The sequence below is a fragment of the Equus asinus genome, chromosome 9 (assembly GCF_041296235.1).
Source record: "Equus asinus isolate D_3611 breed Donkey chromosome 9, EquAss-T2T_v2, whole genome shotgun sequence".
Classification (NCBI taxonomy): Eukaryota; Metazoa; Chordata; class Mammalia; order Perissodactyla; family Equidae; genus Equus; species Equus asinus.
The window spans coordinates 91,700,470-91,720,775 of NC_091798.1; the positions used below are offsets into that span (position 1 = coordinate 91,700,470).

Genomic DNA, 20,306 nt, shown 5'->3' on the forward strand with positions numbered 1-20,306 from the left:
AGAATCTCAAAGGCTTTATGCCAAACCAGAGTCCGGACTCAAAATTACATACTGTATGATTCCACTCATATGAAATTCTACAAAATACAGAAAGCATAGCTTTGCTTACCAGGGGCCAGGCATGGTGAGAAGGAATGGCCTGTGAAGGAGCACGAATGAACATTTTAGTGATGGAAATGTTCCATATCTTGATTGAGGTGGTAATTAAATTGTATATCTTTGTCAAATCTCATCACTTAAAATTGGTGAATTTTATTGTCTGTTGTATTCATTTCCTATTGCTCTGTAACTAATCACCACATGCTTAGCGGCTTAAGAACCACACAAATTTATTATCTTACAGTTTGGAGGTTAGAAGACCAAAATGAATCTCATTGCACTAAAAGCAACGTGTCCACAGAGCTGTTCCTTATGGAGACTCGAGAGAATCTGCTTCCCTGCCTTTCCTAGCTTCTCGAGGCTGCCCACATTCCTTGGCTCACGGCCCTCTTCTTCTGTCTTTAAAGCTGGCAACACCACGCTGAGTCTCACCCATACTCCCACTTCTCTGGTTCTCTCTTCCCACTCCATCTTCTGCTTTTAAGGACGCTTGTGATTCAATTGAGCCCGCCAGATAACCCATAATATCCCTGTTTTAAGGTCAGCTTATTAGCAGCCTCAATTCTACCTGCAACCTTAATTCCCCCTTGCCATGTAACCTCACATATTCACAGGTTCTGGGGGTTAGGATGTGCACATCTTTGAGGGGGAATCATTATTCTGCCTACCACCCATGTGGATTATATCTCTATAAAGATAAAATTAAAAATTGGTAGGTTAAGAATTGGAGAGACTTCATATAAATATCCAGAATTCTGCCTTCTCTTGGTAGATCAGATCCGGCCACACGGGGCTTCAATAGCTGCATGGCTCCATCTGTGGCAGCTGAGCGGCTGCCAGTCCTCCAGAGAGGGCGCAGACTCTCTCAGCTGCTTCAGTTGTCCTTCTCACCAGCTTCACTTATTTATATCACCTGCCTGGTCACTCAGATATTTAAGTTGGCCATCTCGGTCTTAAAGTGTCAAGTCAAATGAAACCACAACTCGTCTGACTCTTCACAACTCCTCTTTCCTTCTTGCCCAACTCCTGCCAGTCCTCCACCAACCCGCCAGGCTGTGGAGCTCTCTCCATCTGGCTCAAAACACCGTTTATACGTTAAAGAACACGGTGGAATTGAAAGTGGCCCCCGCAAGGCTGCACTCCCAAATCCATCACAGGATCTGAGAAAGGGGTGCTGCCTGTAGGCTGAAACAGGGAGGATGAACAGCAAAGCTTGGATTCAGGGCTCTTCACTGCTAGCCGAGACTGGATGTTTCTCCACACTCCTACCTTAGCCTAGGAGCATCTCCGGCTTCCAGTATGGGGCCAGGCACAGAGCAGATGCCCAAAAAATGTTTGCTACACCCAAATGTTACACCTCATCAAGTAATTTAGATGAGGCTCAATTTCCATTTGCTTAGTGGTGATGTCTTTTGTAGAATTTCATATGAGTGTTAGGACAGCTCATCTCATTAAGATTGCAGTAACCATCCCACAACTAGCACACATTGTGTTCTTTTGTCAGATTTTACCCGCTTTAATTCTGCCAGATTTAGAGCCCAAGCAAGCTATGTCCCCACCACACGGTTCTCAGGCTCACTGTTTCCAATCTCTATGCAAGTGTCCTGCCCACGATCATGGCTGCCTTTTGTCTTGTACATTCCACAGCGTGATGGGCAGCACAGCTAAAGAGCTCACTGAGGGGTGAGTGTGAGGATGGGAATAAGTGGACAATGCAATTTACTCTGTCCTCAAGTGGAGACAGGCTCCAACGTTACATAAAAGATCGGGTACTTCCAAACTTGAGAAGGATGTCTTTAGGAATTACTTACTTGCATAATGAGATTCCCCCACTATGCTTTCAACCTCCAACTGTCCTGTTTAACAGTCTATTCTTCCACGGCTCTATTCTAGGCTTTAACCGTGCATCTGATGGAATTAGTGACATACGGGTCTGCAGGGTGGTCCAGCTGTGCTCAATGGCCACATCTGCTAAGATGCCACACCCTGGGTCTTTAACTGGGATTGCCTTGAGACCCTCTAAAAGCAACTCAGAGCAAATCTAAGCTCCATTTTGATAGAGAGACAGCTGCATAAAATCTAAGCACTAAATCAGCTCACAAGAGAATAGGGACTTCCAGCTCATTCCGCACCAATGCCTCTGCTGGTAGGTTATGTAAAAATTAAAGTTTGGCTTACTCTTTACAAACGAAAGAATTTTGCGACTGTGAAAAATAAATGGGCAGGAGGCTGGCACTGTGGCCTAGTGGTTAAGTTTGCCCGCTCCGCTTTGGTGGCCTGGGTTTGGATCCTGGGCACAGACCTACATACCGCTCATCAAGCCATGCTGTGGCAGTGATCCACATACAAAATAGAGGAAGATTGGCACAGATGTTAGCTCCTGGCAAATCTTCCTCAGTAAAAAAACAAACAAAAAAACAGATGAGCAGCTCTGCAACCTTTCACCTTCACAATCTGGACAAGTGAAGGGAGTATTGCTTTTGGGGCTCCCACTAGGCATATGAAAGAAAAATGACATCCAGGGTCTGTAGCCTGTGCCCTCAGATACCAGGAAGCCTTCTCTACCTTTCCACAAAACTGCCACTATCTCTCGCCCTCTAAGCCAGTTCAATATCACTGATGGAAATCTGTGGAATGGTCATATGCTCAAAAAGGAACATTTTAGAAGATGACGATTTTTATGTCCATCCAGGTGAAAGTTAATTCAGAAGCACGGCAGCTAGTCATCAAGACTTGGTGATGGTGCTAATTGTGAGCCCTGGATGAAGGATCCAATTAGGTTAATGATGAATTCAACCCAGCAGGGGTATTTTCACAACAGTTCTTTTAAAAACACACACACACACATGCATTTTGTCTAGTTCAGAATATAGAAATGGTCAGAGAAATGAGATGGGCAGTCCTTATGGAACCATAAGGACATCATAAGACCATATTTAAGAGAGAAAAAAGATCAGTGTTTCAGGGCTAGGTTTGCAGAAGGTATCTCAAGGAAAACACTAGAAAAAATAACTTCCAATGCCTTCAAAGGGTTGGGGGAGGGGGTGCTTCTGATGACTGAGGACCCTATATTTGCTAAGCCCACAGAGCGTGGTGCTATGGACTGAATTGAGTCTCCCCAAAATTCATGTTTAAGCCCTAACCCCCAGTGTGACTGTATCTGGAGACAGAATTTTTAAAAAGCAATTAAGGTTAAATTAGGTCATAAGGGTGGGTCCCTAATAGGATAGAAGAAGAAGAGAGAGAGAGAGGGAGGGAGGGAGGGAGGGCCAGGAAAAGAGCCCCAACCAGAAACCAAACTGACTGGCACCTTGATCTTGGACTTCCCAGTCTTGAGAACCAGGAGAAAATACATCTCTGTTGTTTGAGCCACCCAATTACAGCAGACTAACACAGGTGGGGTGTGCAAGTCTGGAGTTGGAAGCTGGGCAGAGCTGCACGTCTCTGCATAAGAAAGGGGAGTGGGGCGGGCAATGCAGTCAGATTCCTAGAGGAAGGCGACAGGCCAATGAGGTGGCATGCTGTGTGGGGACGGGAGAGAGACGACAGAATGTAGCCTTTGAAGAAAACACCAATGTCAAACAAGCACTTAGGAAGTTGTGAGTTATAAGGCTCGTGATGTAAAATCTCTACGGTCTCTTAGGACATTTGCAGAAAGAAAATTTTAAAAATGACAGAATTCTGGGTGCAACTGGTTTTTCTTATGGCAAATGATGGAGGCTTAGGGCTTAGACTGCTTGGCGAGGGGCTGCGACAGCATCACCCAGAGAGAGGCGGGATGGCAAGCCGCCACATGGGCCACCTACGCTTACTGTAGAGACCGCTGTGACGGTTACAAACAACCTCTGTGTCACTCTTTGAGAATGTTTCTTAGCTTTGCCATGTCTGGAGGACATTCTGAAGAAATGAGGATCAGAAGGCTGGTTCCAAGTTCTAATCTTCCATCTTCTGTGTCATTTTGGGAAATGACAAACTTTCTATGCAACAGGTTCTCCATTCAAAGAGTGGCAATAACACCTACCGTTGTCGCTTTTGCTCCCAAGATTCTTAGAATAAACAAGATGATATAAGTAAAAATGCCCTTCAAGAAAGGTATTACCAATTTTTTGTACTTTTTATTTCAAAATAATTATAGAGTCACAGAAACTTGCAAAGATAGTCTAGAGAGATCCCATGTACCCTTCACCCTGCTTCCCTCAATGGTTAGAAATGGCTAGATCTGGGACACCTGGAGGACAATACGAGAAGCAGGGAATTCACACTGATACGATGTGTGTGTATAGTTCTAAGTCATTTTATCACACGTGTGGATTTACGTAACCACCTCCACAATCGAGACAGACACGACTCCATCAACACGAAGGCCTCCCAGGGGCCATCCCACCATGGTCACACCTGCTCCCCTTCTCACCACCTCTAACCCCTGCCAACCATTCATTTGTTCCCCATCTCGATATCTGTCATTTCCAGAATGTTATGTAAGCATACCTTTTGAGACTGTTTTTTTCACTCAGCAAAATGCCCTCGAGGACGGTACAAGGTGTTGTATCAATTGTTCATCTCCTTTCATTGCTGAATAGCATTCTATGGTACTGTAGGACATTTTGGTTGTTTCCAGTTTGGGGCTATTACCAAAAAAGGTGTTAAGAATAATTATGTACAAGTTTTTATGTGGACATAAATTCTCATTTCTCTGGGATAAATGCCTAGGAGCGCAATTGTGGGTCAGACGTTAGATGTGTTTAGTTTTTTAAAGAAACTGGCAAACTATTTTCCAGAGTGGCTGCACTATTTTGCATTCCCACCAGCAATGCATGAGACATCCACTTTCTCCGCATCCTCACCAGCATTTGGTATTGTCACTAACTTTTTTAATGAAGTATCTATATTATAAAATGTATTCACAAGTTGTTCTCAAGACAAACCCTAATGTCAGCAGCTCTTGGAATGGGGACCTATATCTGTAGTAAATGAAACCAGCTTGTCTGGTTGTATTTGTTGCAGATACAGGTGCTACTATCTCTACTGGAGATCAAGATCTCTGGGATTCATGGAAGACCTGGTCTGGTAATGAGACTGGGATTCACGTTTGCTTTGGGGAGGACCCAGGGGTCCAGTCAACCGTGATCTGAGGACCAGGGATGTCCAGTTGGCTGAGATGCTGCAGAGGATTCAAATTGGCTAGGACTCTTGAGAGCCCCGTATCCACCTTATCTGAAACCAACATGAGAAGGGCACACTAGTCCACGCTGTCCCCACCTGCATAGGGGCCCAGCTTCTCCCTGTGACTCACATTAGTGTGTGCTCAGCACCTTATCTGAATGAGGGCCTGGGGCACCCTGTCTATAATGTTACCTGTTGGTAATTATGATCTTCTAACAGCAGGTGGCGCCCCAAGAATTGCAGCTTGCGTAGAAAACAACTCTGTGACCTTGGAAGAACAATGGAACCAAGACAAAAAGCTCCTTGGCGCACTGGAAACAGAAGGTGTGTAATTTGAGCTGATTTTTCTTGCACAGTAAGAGTTTTTTGGGTCTGGGTGCTAAAATTTGAGTTTGCTGATGGGCCCTGCCAGCCACCTCGGCTCCTGGCCTTTTCTGAGCATGGTTCCCGACCACTCTGTGAGCTACTCAATATGTTCCCAATAAATTCGTGTTCTGGGTAAGTTAGCCAGAGTTGCTCTCTGTTACTTGCATCCAAAACCTGACTGATACAGACTTAAACCACATGAACATTCCTAGAAGATTTTCCAGAGGAAGAATGAGATGGTGCAGCAGAGACGGCCAGTTGTCTCTCAAGATCCACTTTACCCTGATTTGCATTCTCCTTGCTGCTTGGAATAGAAGACGGCTGAACATTTCCAGGACCCTCTTGTGGCCACGTGTTGAAGTTCTGGCCAAGGAGATTTAAGTGGCTTTGTGTGGGACTTCCAGGAAGATTCTTGGGCGCACAGACATAACCTTACATAACCTTCCTGCTCTGTGCTGTCTAGAACGTGGTTGGAAGGTGCCAGGAATGGTGAGAGAAGGACCTGGGGCCTTTGATGATGACTGTGGCGCTACCATCCCAGCCCTGGACTGTCTTCCTCCAGGCTTCTTTTATGTGACATAAAACCAATTTGTATCTTGTTCATGCCTGCTAATTTGCTTTTTGCTCTTATATCCAGTCAATCCTAATCTTAATTCATACAGTGGGTGAAGATGGAATGTGGGATTCTGGGGAGATTTTTAGGGTCCAGCAGTTTCTTAGGCTTAAAAAAAAAAGTTGACTTCAGCCTCTACGCTCACATCTACTTTGAAATTACAGTAGCTACTACACCTGTCAATAGGTGTTGTTACTTAATATGCTAATACATCTTGATAACAGTATTTTGAAACAATTGGTTTCCTTTATAATCTTATTTATTTCCCTTTCTGCATTTAAAAGCATTATTCGGAATGGAGGTCTGTAGGCTCCACCTGACTACCCAAGGGATGGATTACAGATGCCAGCTCTGCAGTGTCGCCCAGCAGTGTCAGAGCACAGCAGCCTGCAGTCCCACACAGCCACACGTGAGCAGGAAAGCTGCCATATTTCTAAAGCTCATTCCTTGTCTTAAGATCATGTGTGTGAGGGAACTTGCCTGGGACAATGCCTGGGACACAGAAGGCCCCCAACAAATGACTGACACCTCTCCCTTTCTGGGGAGCCAGAAGGGAAGAGTTAAGACCTGAGCCCCAGGGTAGCTGGTTTCATGCACGACAGAAGAGGCAGCTCCTCCGCGTTCACTATTCAAACCTCAAAGGTTGGAGTGAGGATGTTGAAAAGTGCTTCGCAGACCCTGCAGAATGCTTGATCCCTTGAAGAAGGAGACACGTCTTTTGGGAGTGGTCGGGGGAGCTCTCTGCACCTTAGCTGATGAACACGCTTCCCCAGGGGACACAATTAGGATGAGGACAGAGACAGGAGGGCTGGGGGTGGGAGGGCTGGCTTGTGGCTGTGCTTAAGAACAGAGATTTCTGAAACACATGAACAGTGAGACATACTCAAAGAAGCAGCTATACGCATAGACATAATGTCTTCTTCATCTCACGTCCATTTCTTAAGCCCTTAAAGACTTTATCATCATTGCTTGTTGGGTTTTTTGGGCTGATTTATCTTATTACTGAGAGGGCAAAACTGAACCTCAGAGTGAAGGAAGTCTGAGCCAAGGGTCATTCTATTGAAATAAAAGATCAGCTGACCCTAAAATGGACAAATTATGAGATCATGCTGGCGTACATGGATGTACAAAATTGATTCCCCTTGCAGTGCCCTACTCAGACAGTCGAGCATAAAATCTTCAGGGCTGTGACATTCAGTGAAATACAGCAAGGCTGGGAGGCAGGGCTCGGGGGAACCTGGCCCCTGGCCCCTTTCTGTCCTGGCTGGGCTGGTGAGGGGACCCCAGCTCTCCCTTTAGGCCTCCCCTGGCTCCCTGGAGTGGAGGCAGAATACTCTGGCATGCCTCAAAGGTTCCTTCCCCTTTCTATCCTCTCTACAACCTTCAAAGGATAAGCTAACAGCTGAGAAAACATGGTTAGGAAAAGGTGAGTAAAGTCTTTTCATCATTCCAGTTCCTTCTTCCTCGCCTCGCCTCAACTTCAGCCCCATTTGTGGAAAGAAAAAGAGTACACTTAATGAACATTTGGCTCAGGCACTGGGCTGAGTAACCACTTTTTGTACATAGTCCTTTCACACAGCAACCCTATGGGGTATTATGCCCATTTTATAGATGAAGAAACTGAGGACCAGAGAGCCCAAGGAACTGTCCCAAAGGTGACAAAGCCAGAGAATGGCAGAGCCGGCTTGGAACTGGGCCTGTCTTTCTTCTAAGCCCATGCCGTTAAGCATGGGGCCGGCCGCCTGTGTCCAGGTGTAGGCCACCTTGCTGCTGTTGCCATAACTACAGGGTCGGCTGCGAACTCGTGCCAGCAGGCGAGGGTCATCAGGTTCCCTCCACCTGGGGAGAGAGGCAGCTGGCCTTTAGGATGGGTGTTTACACAGTATATGCCCTTCGAATATTAATTCACCCAACAAATAAACAGATGGAAGGTTCTGATTCATTGGTTCCCTGTAATCAAGGTTTTACAGTATTACTTTTTCCTTGATTCTCTCATTATCTTAACTTTTATCCTATTTTTCCTTTCCTCTGACTCCTCTGTCCTCACCCTCCAGGTGACGTTTGCACATTTTATGCACCTTAGTCAGCTACTCCCTCTTTTCCTGCAGCTCCAAGCTCACAGAATTTGGAGGGCTCATGCAGGATACGAACCTCATAGCAATAACAGCTACCATTTCTGAGCAGTAATTATGCACTGGTGCTCTCACTTGATCATTACACTCGTCCCCACCACAGTGCTGACCAGGACAGTGGGTGTGTGTGGGGGGGTGGGGGAGAATGAGAAGCTTGACAAAGCTCACCCACCCGGAAGCAGCTGGGCTGAGACTGGACATCAGCTCACACCGCCTGCCTTCCCTTGGCCACAGCACCTTCCTTCTCACTAACAAACCTACACAGCCTGCCCTGTGTCCTTCAGCCAGCCAGCCACTGGGCTCTCCCCTCCTCCACACCCCGGTTTCACCATTAGGGAGAAGAAATTCATTAGCCTCACAAGTCTCGTAACTAAAGGAAGTAGAGACATCCCAGTAATTCAGACAACCTCGGAATACGAGTATTTTTAAGCGCAGACATCTCACCGTGGCTGCAGGGGAGGGGGGATGGTCTCGGGCTGTATGGGTGCCCCACTTGGCCCGGTGGGGTCTGCAGCACAGGCGGCCCCCAGGGAGGCAGGGCACTCTAGCGCTGAGCGCAGCCCGGGTGCTGGGGGCATTCAGAGCTGAGACGGTCTTCTGAATCGAGAACCTTCCCACTTAGCTAAGTGAATGTCCTTGCTGCACACGGTCACACTCCCAGCAGGGGACAACACCTCCTCTGACGTGCATGCGGATTTAAAAGGGAAAAGGATGGCAGAGGGTTCAAGGGAGCCAACAGCGCTGCAACCTGGCAGCGGCTCCAAAGCCTGGGCCTGAATGAGCACTCTCAGCCACGGAGGGAGAGGGCCCGTGAGGCAGCTCCCTACCCACTGTCCCCTGGAGGCACCTGGGTGCCATTAAATGCTGAGGTGTCCTGATTACTAGGAGTAGGGGAGAGAGGGGGGGAGAGGCACGCCCTCTGTTCTCAGACACAGCACTGGTCCTTTTGTGAACCGGCAGCCAATGCCCACTGGGGGCTTGAGAAAGGGTGTGGGGTCAAGAAGACCCACACTTTGTCAACACCTGCTCTCTGCAGTTGCGGGCACCTGGTTTTTGAGGCCAGGGCTTTCCTTCTTTATGGGGACTGCCCCTTTGCCACAGGGGGAGAAACAGCCCAGAAACTCCTGAGTGGATGGAGCTGGTCACAAGGGAGGTGGCAGGCAGGGAAGGTGCCCGTGTGATGACCTCCCATACTCTGACTCCTCAGGTCCGTCAGAGCCGGCGAGGTGATTTTACACTGGAACCTTCACCTGCTTCCAGGGAAATTTTCAGCCCCAGAGCAGCGAGGTGAAGGTCCAGAACCTCGTTCTCCAATGCTGGTACAGAAACCAGGCCTCGGCAGGCCGGGTGGACCCCACTGTCCATCAGGAGGCGCTGGCACAGCCCATGTCTTGACTCGCCAGCCCCCGCAGCCCCCCAAACACCCCTCCTGGTGTGGCGTCTAACTTCATAAGAATCCTTCCAGGCTTCCCTCCAGCATCCTTAGTGACCAGCTCGAGGGCTGCTGTGCAGCACAAGCTTGTCTGGAGCCAGAACTCAAGTCTCACGGCATCAGGGTCAGGGCTTCAAGCACTGACTGCTCCACACAAATGCAGAAAGGCAACACCCAGGACCACGGAAAGGCACCTTCTCTCACCATGCCTCCGTGCATCATTTATCATTGGAAATACTTGCCAAGTGGAGGCCAACTATTGCTTCCTTCTCTCCAGATCGAATGCTGTTACCGGTGTGAGAAGGGCCAGGACCTGGCTACGAGTCGCTTTATTATGCCCTGAATTCTTTCCTTGCTGGGTGAAAACTCAATGCACAGGTCCGGGTGGCAGCGCTCAGAAGTCTCCTGAATGACAGAGGATGGAGGGGCAAGGACCTGCATGCTGTTGTGGTTTCTACAGGCTGCAGCATCATTTATACACGGCAGAATTTCAGAGGGAAAATAGAAAACTATTTTTTCAGAGGCTGCAGGGAAAGTGGACGGACTTTTAGTCCCTCGTCTATTTTAAGTAAAGTAAAAAGATGTGTCATGGAAAAGAAGAGCTACCCAGACGTCAAAGTTATTTTTTAAGTGTAATTCGAAACCGGATGGCAGGAAGGACTTTAGCCTGGATGAACCCAACAATACCGAAACTCAGACACTGACTGCATACGTCAACCAGGCAGGTCAGGCTCGCTCCTCTCTTGGTCCCACTCACAGCCCTCCCTGGATACACTGAGGAAATCCCAGGGGCTCCAAGATCACCCACTGGCAGAGGTAGAGAGCTGAAGAACGCCAAACCAGGCTGCACGTGAGAACCTCCCGGGGTGCTTTAGAAACTACCGACGCTGAGTCGCCAGCCCAGAGAATCTGATTTGATTGATCTGGGGTAGGACCCAAGCACGGGCGTTTTCAGGGGGTGGAGGGAGCAAAAGCCTTTATGAGAGGGGCCAGCCCTGTGGCCAAGTGGTTAAGTTTGCACACTCCGCGTCGGCAGCCCAGGGTTTTGCCAGTTCGGATCCTGGGCGCAGACATGGCACTGTTCATCAGGCCATGCTGAGGTGGCGTCCCACATAGCACAGCCAGAGGCACTCACAACTAGAATATACAACTATGTACTGGGGGGCTTTGGAGAGAAGAAGGAAGAAAAAGATTGGCAACAGATGTTAGCTCAGGTGCCAATCTTTAAAAAAAAAAATTGTTTATGAGAAAGCGTAACGACCATATAGTGATGTGTACAAATCTTAAGCACCCAGCTTAATGAATTTTTACAAATGCATACCCCTGACCACCCCCTGCCCCCCGGCTCATCAAGACACAGAACATCATCCCCCAGTGCCTCAGCACAGGACTTTTTAAATTAAACTCTTTTATTTTAAAAAAATTAAAATGCTTCGAGTTGCAACCACGAACTCAGCAAGGGTATTTAAAACTTCTTCCCCCTTGGTTTTAATACACAGAATTGATTGTAATAATTTGCTGTTTTTGCCACACCCCTGGTCATGGAAAGCCTTCAGTGAAGCATGGGCATAAGGTTTTAATATGCTGTTACTGATTTCTTAACCAGGTCCCTATTCCTTAAGGTCCCTTCAACACAGAAATTAACGTCAGCCTCAGATACATGTAATTTTGTTGTACTGTGATGGGTTTTGTAACTTGCCATGCATTGTTTATGACCCTCCCCTCTTTCCAGTTCTATATGGTTTAGGCAGCCCTTTTTGCCATAAACAAGAATATCTTATGTGTGCCTGAGAAAAATAAAGGTGGGGATCATGCTAATTTTTTGTGGGTCAGCCACCAACGGATGGGTGGCTAGGCCAGAGACAAAATCTGGAGCCGCCCGCAGCTCAAGGGTAGGGATGTGTGAAAGGCAGGAGTCTGAGGAACTGAATACCCAGTGAGGAAAACCCCCAAACAAAAGCCATCATGCCCATCATGCACGGACTGCAGAAGCCGACTGAGTTTTGAGTTTGGGAAGGCCAGGAGGAGATATTCTGAGATATATGGGAAGGTGGACCAGGAAGGGGACAGCAATACACCCAGGAGCCAAAGAACTGTGCTGTCATCAGAGGCTGAGACACAGAGCGAGGCTGGCCTCAGAAGGAATGCGGCTGCCGAGTAAAGTTGCCGGGTTGTGCCCTGTGAGTACCCGGCAGAGATGGCCAGTGAGACTGTGACTGTGCCACCTGGACAAGGCACCTTAATTTAATTTGCACACAGGATGCATATGGACTAGCGGCAGCCCCGGGAGCGATGCTGGGTAAGGCTGGACCCGGCCCAGGCTCTGCATCTCCTCTCTGTCTCCTTTCACATAGTTCCTAACAAACAATTCCTTACACAGCAGCTAAATGGCTTTTCCCTTCGGAACAGCCAGTGGAGTGGGCCGGGGGTTAGACGCCACCCTGCAGAGGAAGGTGCTGAGGGAGGCCGAGGTCCCACACGAAGGAGGCGCATCTCCTCTAATTCCTCGGATGGTGGCAGAAGACAAGCTTCATGGTGGACTTAGGTCACTGCCTGGATGAGGGCATCTCTGGCCCAGGAGTGACCAAAGAATCTAAACATGAGAAACCCATCACTTGAGCTTGGCACTCAGAACTCAACTTAAATGTCCGGCAACGAAAAGTGCTCTTCAGTCCAAATAACCAATTCCTTGTGGCTTCTTTTTGTTGTTATTGCTATATACAATTTGGTTTCCATGCAAATTTTTAGGTTTATTAAAAGAAAGTGTGACAACAAGAATTTTGTAACTCAGTATGGTAAAACAAATTACAATGCGTCTGAATACCAAAGGTTGTTCCCTAACAGAACAATGCTTTATAGTGAAAAATTGCTCTGTTCTGAAACAAAAGCAGAAAAATAGAAAATAAGCAAAAACTGAATTTTTGAAATCTAATTGTTTAGATCTATTAGATTTTGGATAGAACCAAAGAGTGAGTTTTTGAAGTCGCATGTGGTTTTAATTTATGCAGTATTCCTGTTTTGCAAACTTCAGCCTGTTTGCAGACATACACACACACACACACACACACACACACACACACACACACACACACACGAACGTGACCAGAACACCTCCCCTCCCCTTTCCTTATACAGTGAATTCAATTCCTGGATTCTATCAACCTTTCCCTGCATTTCACTAGTTGCGGGTGAAGCAATTGGGGACGTCTGGCTTTTAAGTAGCTGCTCAGAAACAGGAAACTGTCAAGTGCTCAGAGGTGGCAGGAATAGTGAGCACCTGGGAGAAACTGAGGAGGGGGTGTGGGGAGAAGAACAGCAGAGTCACCTCTTAAGTTTTGCAGATGGACGGTCCAGGACCATCAGGATTCCTCCTGGCCTCCCCCCAGTTCTGCGTTGCTTTGGGCTGATGGGGTGGGGCTGACGAGGTGGGGTGACGTGGGCTGAGCTTTGCACTGGGCCCAGAGGGGGTGAACAAAGGCACTTGTGTGTGCCTGATGCATGACAGCCCCAAGAACAACTGGAAGTCATGTTGCCTTATATGCTGATTATGACCTGTGTGTCCTCTCACCTCCACCTGCACGAGACCCCAGAGTTGATAGCACATCGAAAAACAATGAAAACAACGGCTTTCAAAACAGCAAAATGCAACAGGATTCATAAAGGACCATTGGCACAGTGCTGGCTAATACACATCTCTGTGCTGGGGGAAAAAGTCCCAGGCATTACAAAAGGGAGAAACACAGTGAGGACAGTGCTGTTCTTGCACCAGCATTTACAAAAGAGGAAAGGGATGGAATGGAGGCTGAGGTAAAACAAGGCCCCGTCCGGCTGCTGCATGGCCAGCCTCTTACCGTAGTGCGGGATGATGGCCCAGGCCATGGCAGAGGCGTAGATGCCGCCGATCATCCAGAACATGCAGAGCCAGCTCAGATGCTCGCCCCGCTTCTCTCGGGCCAGCACTTCAGCAAAGTAGGAGAACACGGTAGGAATGGCTCCTCCAATCCTGCCAAGGGGTACAGAGAACACATGAGATCAGGGCCTCTACAGCCCATGTGAGATACAAAGGCAGGAGCCAAAGCAGGCTCGAACATCACACGCTCTCTTTCTATCCCGGCATATGGAGGGACACACATTTTCTAACATCAGAGCCTCTGTGTTTAATGCAGGCTTATTATCCCTGCCAAAACTGGAACCTGCAATTAAGCTATGTCACCAACAGGTGGCAGTGGTGCCCTAGTCATGGGATTTCTAGCGCTTAGCTTAAGATTCCAATGGGCTTTCTGCTCAGGATTAAATCCTCTACATGCTATTTATCAAAATTTACAACATTTGGTATGATCTCGTGAATATTTTAATTTAACATATTTTAAAAAGAAATACTATGCTATGTCCCCCATGATGTGGCGAGTTTGGAAATAGCTTCAAACACTTCTGGGAGGCGGTCTACGACTGCACTGTGCCACTGCTACCCCACAGCAGCCGGTCCCGCAGCCCAACCAGGCTGACGTGTCGACAAAGACAGGACCAGCGGAGCTGCTCCCTAGACTGGCTCTGGCCCCAAGCCAGTAGACGTCATCCTGAATGAGGACCTGTGAAAGGGGCGCTGGGAGACTCCAATAAGGAGCTGCTAGCTTAGATCTCAGCAGAACGGGGCACAGTGCTTCCCTCAGTCAGGGTAATTATGAGAGAGGCTGGCCTAGCTCTGGAGATGACAGAGGGTCGCCTCCACTCAGGGTAAGGTTCCCCAAGGAGGGTCCATGGAATCAAAACTTTGTTCCTTCTAGGAGACGGGCCACAGATTTCATCAGGATCTCAAATAGGTCTTGACTCCCAAATTTTAAGCAGCACTGCCTAAGAAAGTCAGGTAACATGAGGAAAGATTACTTACTATCATTCCAAACAACATATCAATTCTCAAAATAAATACTTTTTGACAAGTTGTGCAACAATATAAGCAAGGTGTAGAGACAATACCCAGTGATATAGTTTTAAAAAGTACTGATTTCTGGTTTGTTTTTTTTTTAAGATTGGCCCTGAACAAACATCTGTTGCCAATCGTTTTCTTTTCTTTTCTTTCGTCTCCCTAAAGCCCCCCAGTACATAGCTGTATATTCTAGTTGTAGGTCAGTCCCTCTGGCTGTGCTCTGTGGGGTGCCACCTCAGCATGGTTTGATGAGTGGTGCCATGTCTGTGCCCGGGATCCGAACCAGCAAAACCCTGAGCCGCCGAAGCAGAGTGTGTGAACCTAACCACTCAGCCACGGGGCCGGCCGCAGTACTGATTTCTTTATGTTCAGATTTCTGTAAGGTAAACTGCTTTTGACATTTTATGTGAACTTGACGTCAAGGAGTAAAACGCGTATTTATCCATTTAGCAATAACTGATTCCCTTAGAGCCTTTGATATGATAAAGAAGCGCTGGCAGTGATCTTAGCAAACGCAATTTAGAGAAAGGACACAGCTATAGCAAACTGGTTGTTCCAAATGAACCGCAGGATTCATGATGTCACTCGGCATCAGCTGGTTGGTCAAAATACAGCTGCATTTCATGTGCTTGCGCTGCTTGAAGTGAGGCGGTCGTTATCTACTGCGGGGTACAGGTGACCACTCAGGCCAGTGTTTTCCAGTCTCTGGGCTACAAAATTAATTTAGTAGCTGTAAACAGCATTTAAAAAATTGAAACAGAGATAAAATATTTGAGTATAACTCAAATAATAAAGATAAGTATCATTTCATGAAAATTTTGTCTCCGTTAGAAACATTTTTTATAATGTATAATTATATACATATGTATGTATGTGCGTATACATATATATTTATATAAATATACTTAAAAAATATTTATATGTATATAAATGTATTATGAGTCGCAGTGTGTTTCTCAGTGAGAGTTGCTGTTCAGAGTCTAAAACCATGAAGTGAAAGCATGCGTATGTGTTCCTCTGGCTATGAAGGCAGCATTCTACCTAAAGTTTCTAGAAGATGACGCCAGACAGCTTCAGCTGCAGCACATGGCCACTTAGCGCCATGACACCAGAGGGAGCCAGCCAGGTCCAAGTCCATCAACCAGACCCCTAAACAAGAAGCAAATGAACATGGCGGGCGGTCAGAGCTGGCTCCACGCCTCACCACGTCAGACTCACACAGGCTTCTTGCGGACCCCACACCATGGACAGCTAGTCAAATAAAAAAATTCAACAAAGTTTTGACAGATTTAAAACAGCTTCATTACAACGCATAATTTTAATGGGAAATAAAATGTCTGTCATAAATCATTTAACGCTACTCTTTTTTTCTTTTGACATGAAAAGTCTGCTTCTCTGCACCATCAAGTCCCTGGGCCCTAATCTGTGCCTTTCCTTCTCAAGTCAGGTTTGACTGACTTTTCACGTCTCATTACTGTCGCATCAGGAGTCTGGCCGTTCCGTGTGTAGGAGCTGTAACTCACACTTCGTGACGGCTCAATTGCACATCAAGATATGTCAGGCCACTCGGAACCGAGATCAATGCACTCCAGGGCGGCTAAGACGGCAGGTGGAAGGCTCTAGACTTGCCTGTTAGTTTTAAACAAATCACAAATTGATCTTGTGCAAATCTCTTGCATAAGAGAATCCCAACTTTTAGGGGATTCTAAGCATCCAGCTGGTTTTTATTCAGTGCTTCTTTTTAAGGGGGTTATTTTTGCATGGATGTCTCTCACTGTTTGTAAAGCAGACTGCAATGTCAAGGGATAAATGAGTCTGAAAAGTCGGGGAGGGAATCTATTTAAATCCTTTGCAAAGTGCTTCAGACTCACAGACCTACGAAACAAGCCAAGTGTTCACATCTTATTGCGGGCTGACCATCTGTTTCCGGGAAAACATTCCTCCTCACCTAACTGTGACGTCCTTCAGGCAGAGAAAAACCACAGCAGTGTGCTGTAATGTCAACCATGACTAGTACTTCCTACCCCACGAGAGGGCTTATCCCTGTTTACGCTGACCGAAGGCTCCTTGAAGGTGAGGGCTACACTGTGTTCATCTTTGAAACCTAGTACTTGGCCCAGTGGACGAGCACTAAGTGTTCACTCAGAAGAACTGAATTTCACAGGGACTCTCCAGGGATGGAGGTGGCACTCGAGCCTCCTGGTTCATCTGTTCTGACGGCCTCAACACTTCAGTGAACAGAAACACGTCTTACGTCCTGGGTCGGTATGACCTCAAGAGAAGTCAGACGTGCTGGAATGGAATTTCTGAGAGCGGGGGAGCCCCCAAAGGGTTCTTGAACCACTCCATGTCTTAGTTGCCATCCCCCTCCCACCAAATTTTCTAAGTAAAAAAGAAAAAAGGAAGTTTCCCATTATTAGTCTACCTCAATATTTTGTATGAGGGGCTAAGACATTTCCTTATTTGTTTTATTATACTGATACAATTTCTGAGAATACAGGAAGAGATACGAAATATTTAAATGGCAGTTCTCAAATGCCCACGTGTCAGTGGTTATTCAATAGGGCTGCTGCTCTCCCCTCTCCCGGCAGACGTTTGGCAATTCTGGAGACATTTTCAGTTGTCACATCTCAGGGGGTCCTATGGGCATAGAGTGGGCAGAAGCCAGGGATGCTGCTAAAAATCCTACAGTATACGAGACAGTCCTTCACGACAAAGAATTCTCCACCCCAAATATTAGTAGTGCTGAGGCTGACGAACTCTTGCAATGGGATTTAATATGGGAAACGTAACTTGTTTCATACGAAAAGTCCATAACATAAGGCATAAAATGGTTATCTTTACATCACTGATGGGTAACAATCTCTAAATCCAGTTCACACGGAGACCTTTCTATCGTTCATTAGACATCGATCAGTTAGCTACTGCTGAGATTTGCTCAAGTTCATTTTTGATGGAATATTTACGTAAACGAAGCAATCAGATCAGGGTGGTTTATAAAGAATTTTTCTCGGGATAAGAGATTAAGCTATTTTATTAGCTGTCAAAAAGGGTCAGATCTTAATTATTCTTAGTAATAGGAGGCACAAAGGGAATCACGATTGAAATCCACTCTATGTAGGTAGAAGATTAGCTGGATTCAAAGTAATGGAGTTGACACAAATGAAAGAGAATGTTGATATGTGGAATTTCAGAGTTGGAGTTATTCCCTAAGTAGTATTAATTTTAGGTTTTTACAGCTTTAATAATAGAAATGTAGAGTAAAGGAACTGCATTCAACCCTGTTCTTGGAATAAGTTGGGACCCCGCCTCCACTCCATGGCACATGCATGTGCACATGTTGGAAAACACACTCACACACACACTCTACCTCAAAAGGTCTGACTCAATTCCAGGCATCCAGTACATATCATGAAACTTATTTATTTTCCTCAATAATCTAGGATGAATTCACAAATGAGATATGGTATAAGGCAAACAGTGTGTCAGATTTACAGACAAAATTTCTCCTCTGTTGGGCACATGAGACACGCAACCTAAATCAGGTTAGCACAGCAGGACCAAGGAGAACACCGAGTGTTAGTCTGCACAAACCTCACGGAGGCGCTGGGAGCCTGCCTGGGGTACGGCCTGCGGATTTCACAGCCCTCCTGGTATCACCCCAGTTCGATGATGACTGGCGGATCACGTGGGTCCCTGCACTCATCACACAGCTTCATGCTGGCTGAGAGGCAAAGACGGGGAGGGGGTCAGGTTTCTGCAGTGACAGAGGGAGGCTGCAGCGAAAAAGGCTAATTGTACTTAAATTCGCTTGAAGTATGACATTTTAGGGGAGAAATTACGGAATGTTTGATGGCTTCTTGTCCTGGGGAGGAATTCCACTGAGTAATTCTGTTCTGCTTTCTAACTTATTTCCCCAGGCGACTGTCAAACAGGCCTCGGCCTCTGTCTCCCACGGGAAGTGGTGCATGAGGCAAGAACAGGACTGAGGAGGAAGGTGTGTAACCATTGTGAAGCCACGTGATCCACATAGAAAACAAGCAGAGGGCAAAGTCCACCAAGAGCTGACTCTGGCAGCTTTTATTAAGACAAGTATTACAGGTTTATAAAAAGAATACTGAATGGTGTAGTCTATGCAGGAATCACAATGACTATGAACTCACACAAAAAAATATCCTTTTAATCCTCACTCAGAATCAACAAAAAAGGAAGGAAGACACTGAACCGCCAGGCAAACTGTACAGTGATTTGGAACCAATTCATTATGTTTTAAACTGGACCCAGAAATAAACAATTAAAGCAGCAGCCCCAAAGATGGATTTTTCAGTGACTTCCTTTTCATGAAACTAAATCGACTGTCACAGACTCCGAGGAGGCTGCTCAGAGGCTTAGAGGAAAGAGCACGGATCTGACGGAGTCTGAATGGGTTGGGCTGGCACAATGAGAGTGCTGTATTGATTAGAAGGCACATGTCTATTATGAGAGATCAGATGGAAACAGGAAAAGAACACTTACTGGCAACCAAATCAATCATCAAATCAAGAATGGGACTCTCCTGTCCCCAGCGACAGCACTAAGTGGGTGTGCAGGTAGCTTTAGTCTTCCAATCTCCAAAGCCAGTTTAAAAAATAACATTCTTTGATACAGGCAGTTGTTATTTTCTCAATATTATATAAACTATGAATAGAATATTTGGTAGAAAACTTGAGTATTTTAAAAATATTGAGATGGAAACATATAATTTGGCTAAAGTTGTGTTTCTAAGAAAACATAGCTTTGACCCAATTCCCATAGTCCTTGTCTGCACTTGAGTTGGTGCCCAAAGTGCCAAACCTATGGAAGTCTTTGTATCCACAGCAGCAGACCTGGCGCCCTGGGGGAAAAGGTATAGTCACAGGTCAGGATTCTAACGCTGTCTGGAAAGAAAATTAATCTAGCTATTGAGAGAGATGGAAGAATGCATTCCCACAGCACATAAGAGGTGTCATGAATAAAGATGGTGATGCTCATTATGGTGATGTGTAAGAAATGATGACAAAAGCATGCAGACTTTTCTAGGCACTTGGTGTATATATCTACTCATCCATTCCTCCACTCACCCTCCCACCAACCTGCCATTTACTCATCCATCCATCATCTCTCCATCCATCCCTTCACCCAGCCAAACTGTGGGCCAGACACATCGCCAGTTGCTGGAGGTACAGGCATGAAGAACACATGTTCCTGCCCTCAGGAGCTCAGAGAGTCAATTCTAGAGCGCCTATGGCTAATTTTCCACAATTATACATTGCAACTCTGGAAGATCTTTTGCTCTCTACCTTTGCCAAAGGGCGCACTGGGAAACAGTGTGTCTAAAAGGTCAACCTTATGTCAGAAATTCTCGTAAAGGGCACTGTCTAAGATAGTGGCTTTCCAATAGAAATAAAACGTGAGTTTCAAATATAATTTTAAATTTTCTACAAGAGCTATTAAAACAAAGCAAAAAAAGTGAAGTTAATTTTAATATATATTCTGTTAATCCAATATATCCAAATATTATCATTTTATCACATAATCAACATAAAAATTATTAATGAG

The 20,306-nt window shown here is 46.3% G+C and overlaps 1 protein-coding gene across 4 annotated transcripts in view; it reads right to left on the bottom strand.

Annotated features, from left to right (window-relative positions):
* Positions 1-20,306, bottom strand: part of SV2C (synaptic vesicle glycoprotein 2C) — a 208,806-nt gene that overhangs the window by 79,254 nt on the left and 109,246 nt on the right. For all 4 annotated transcript variants that reach the window (XM_070517923.1, XM_070517922.1, XM_014830122.3 and 1 more), the window contains one exon: positions 13,657-13,808. In XM_070517923.1, coding sequence (XP_070374024.1) covers positions 13,657-13,808 — 152 coding nt within the window. The remainder of the gene's footprint in view (positions 1-13,656; positions 13,809-20,306) is intronic.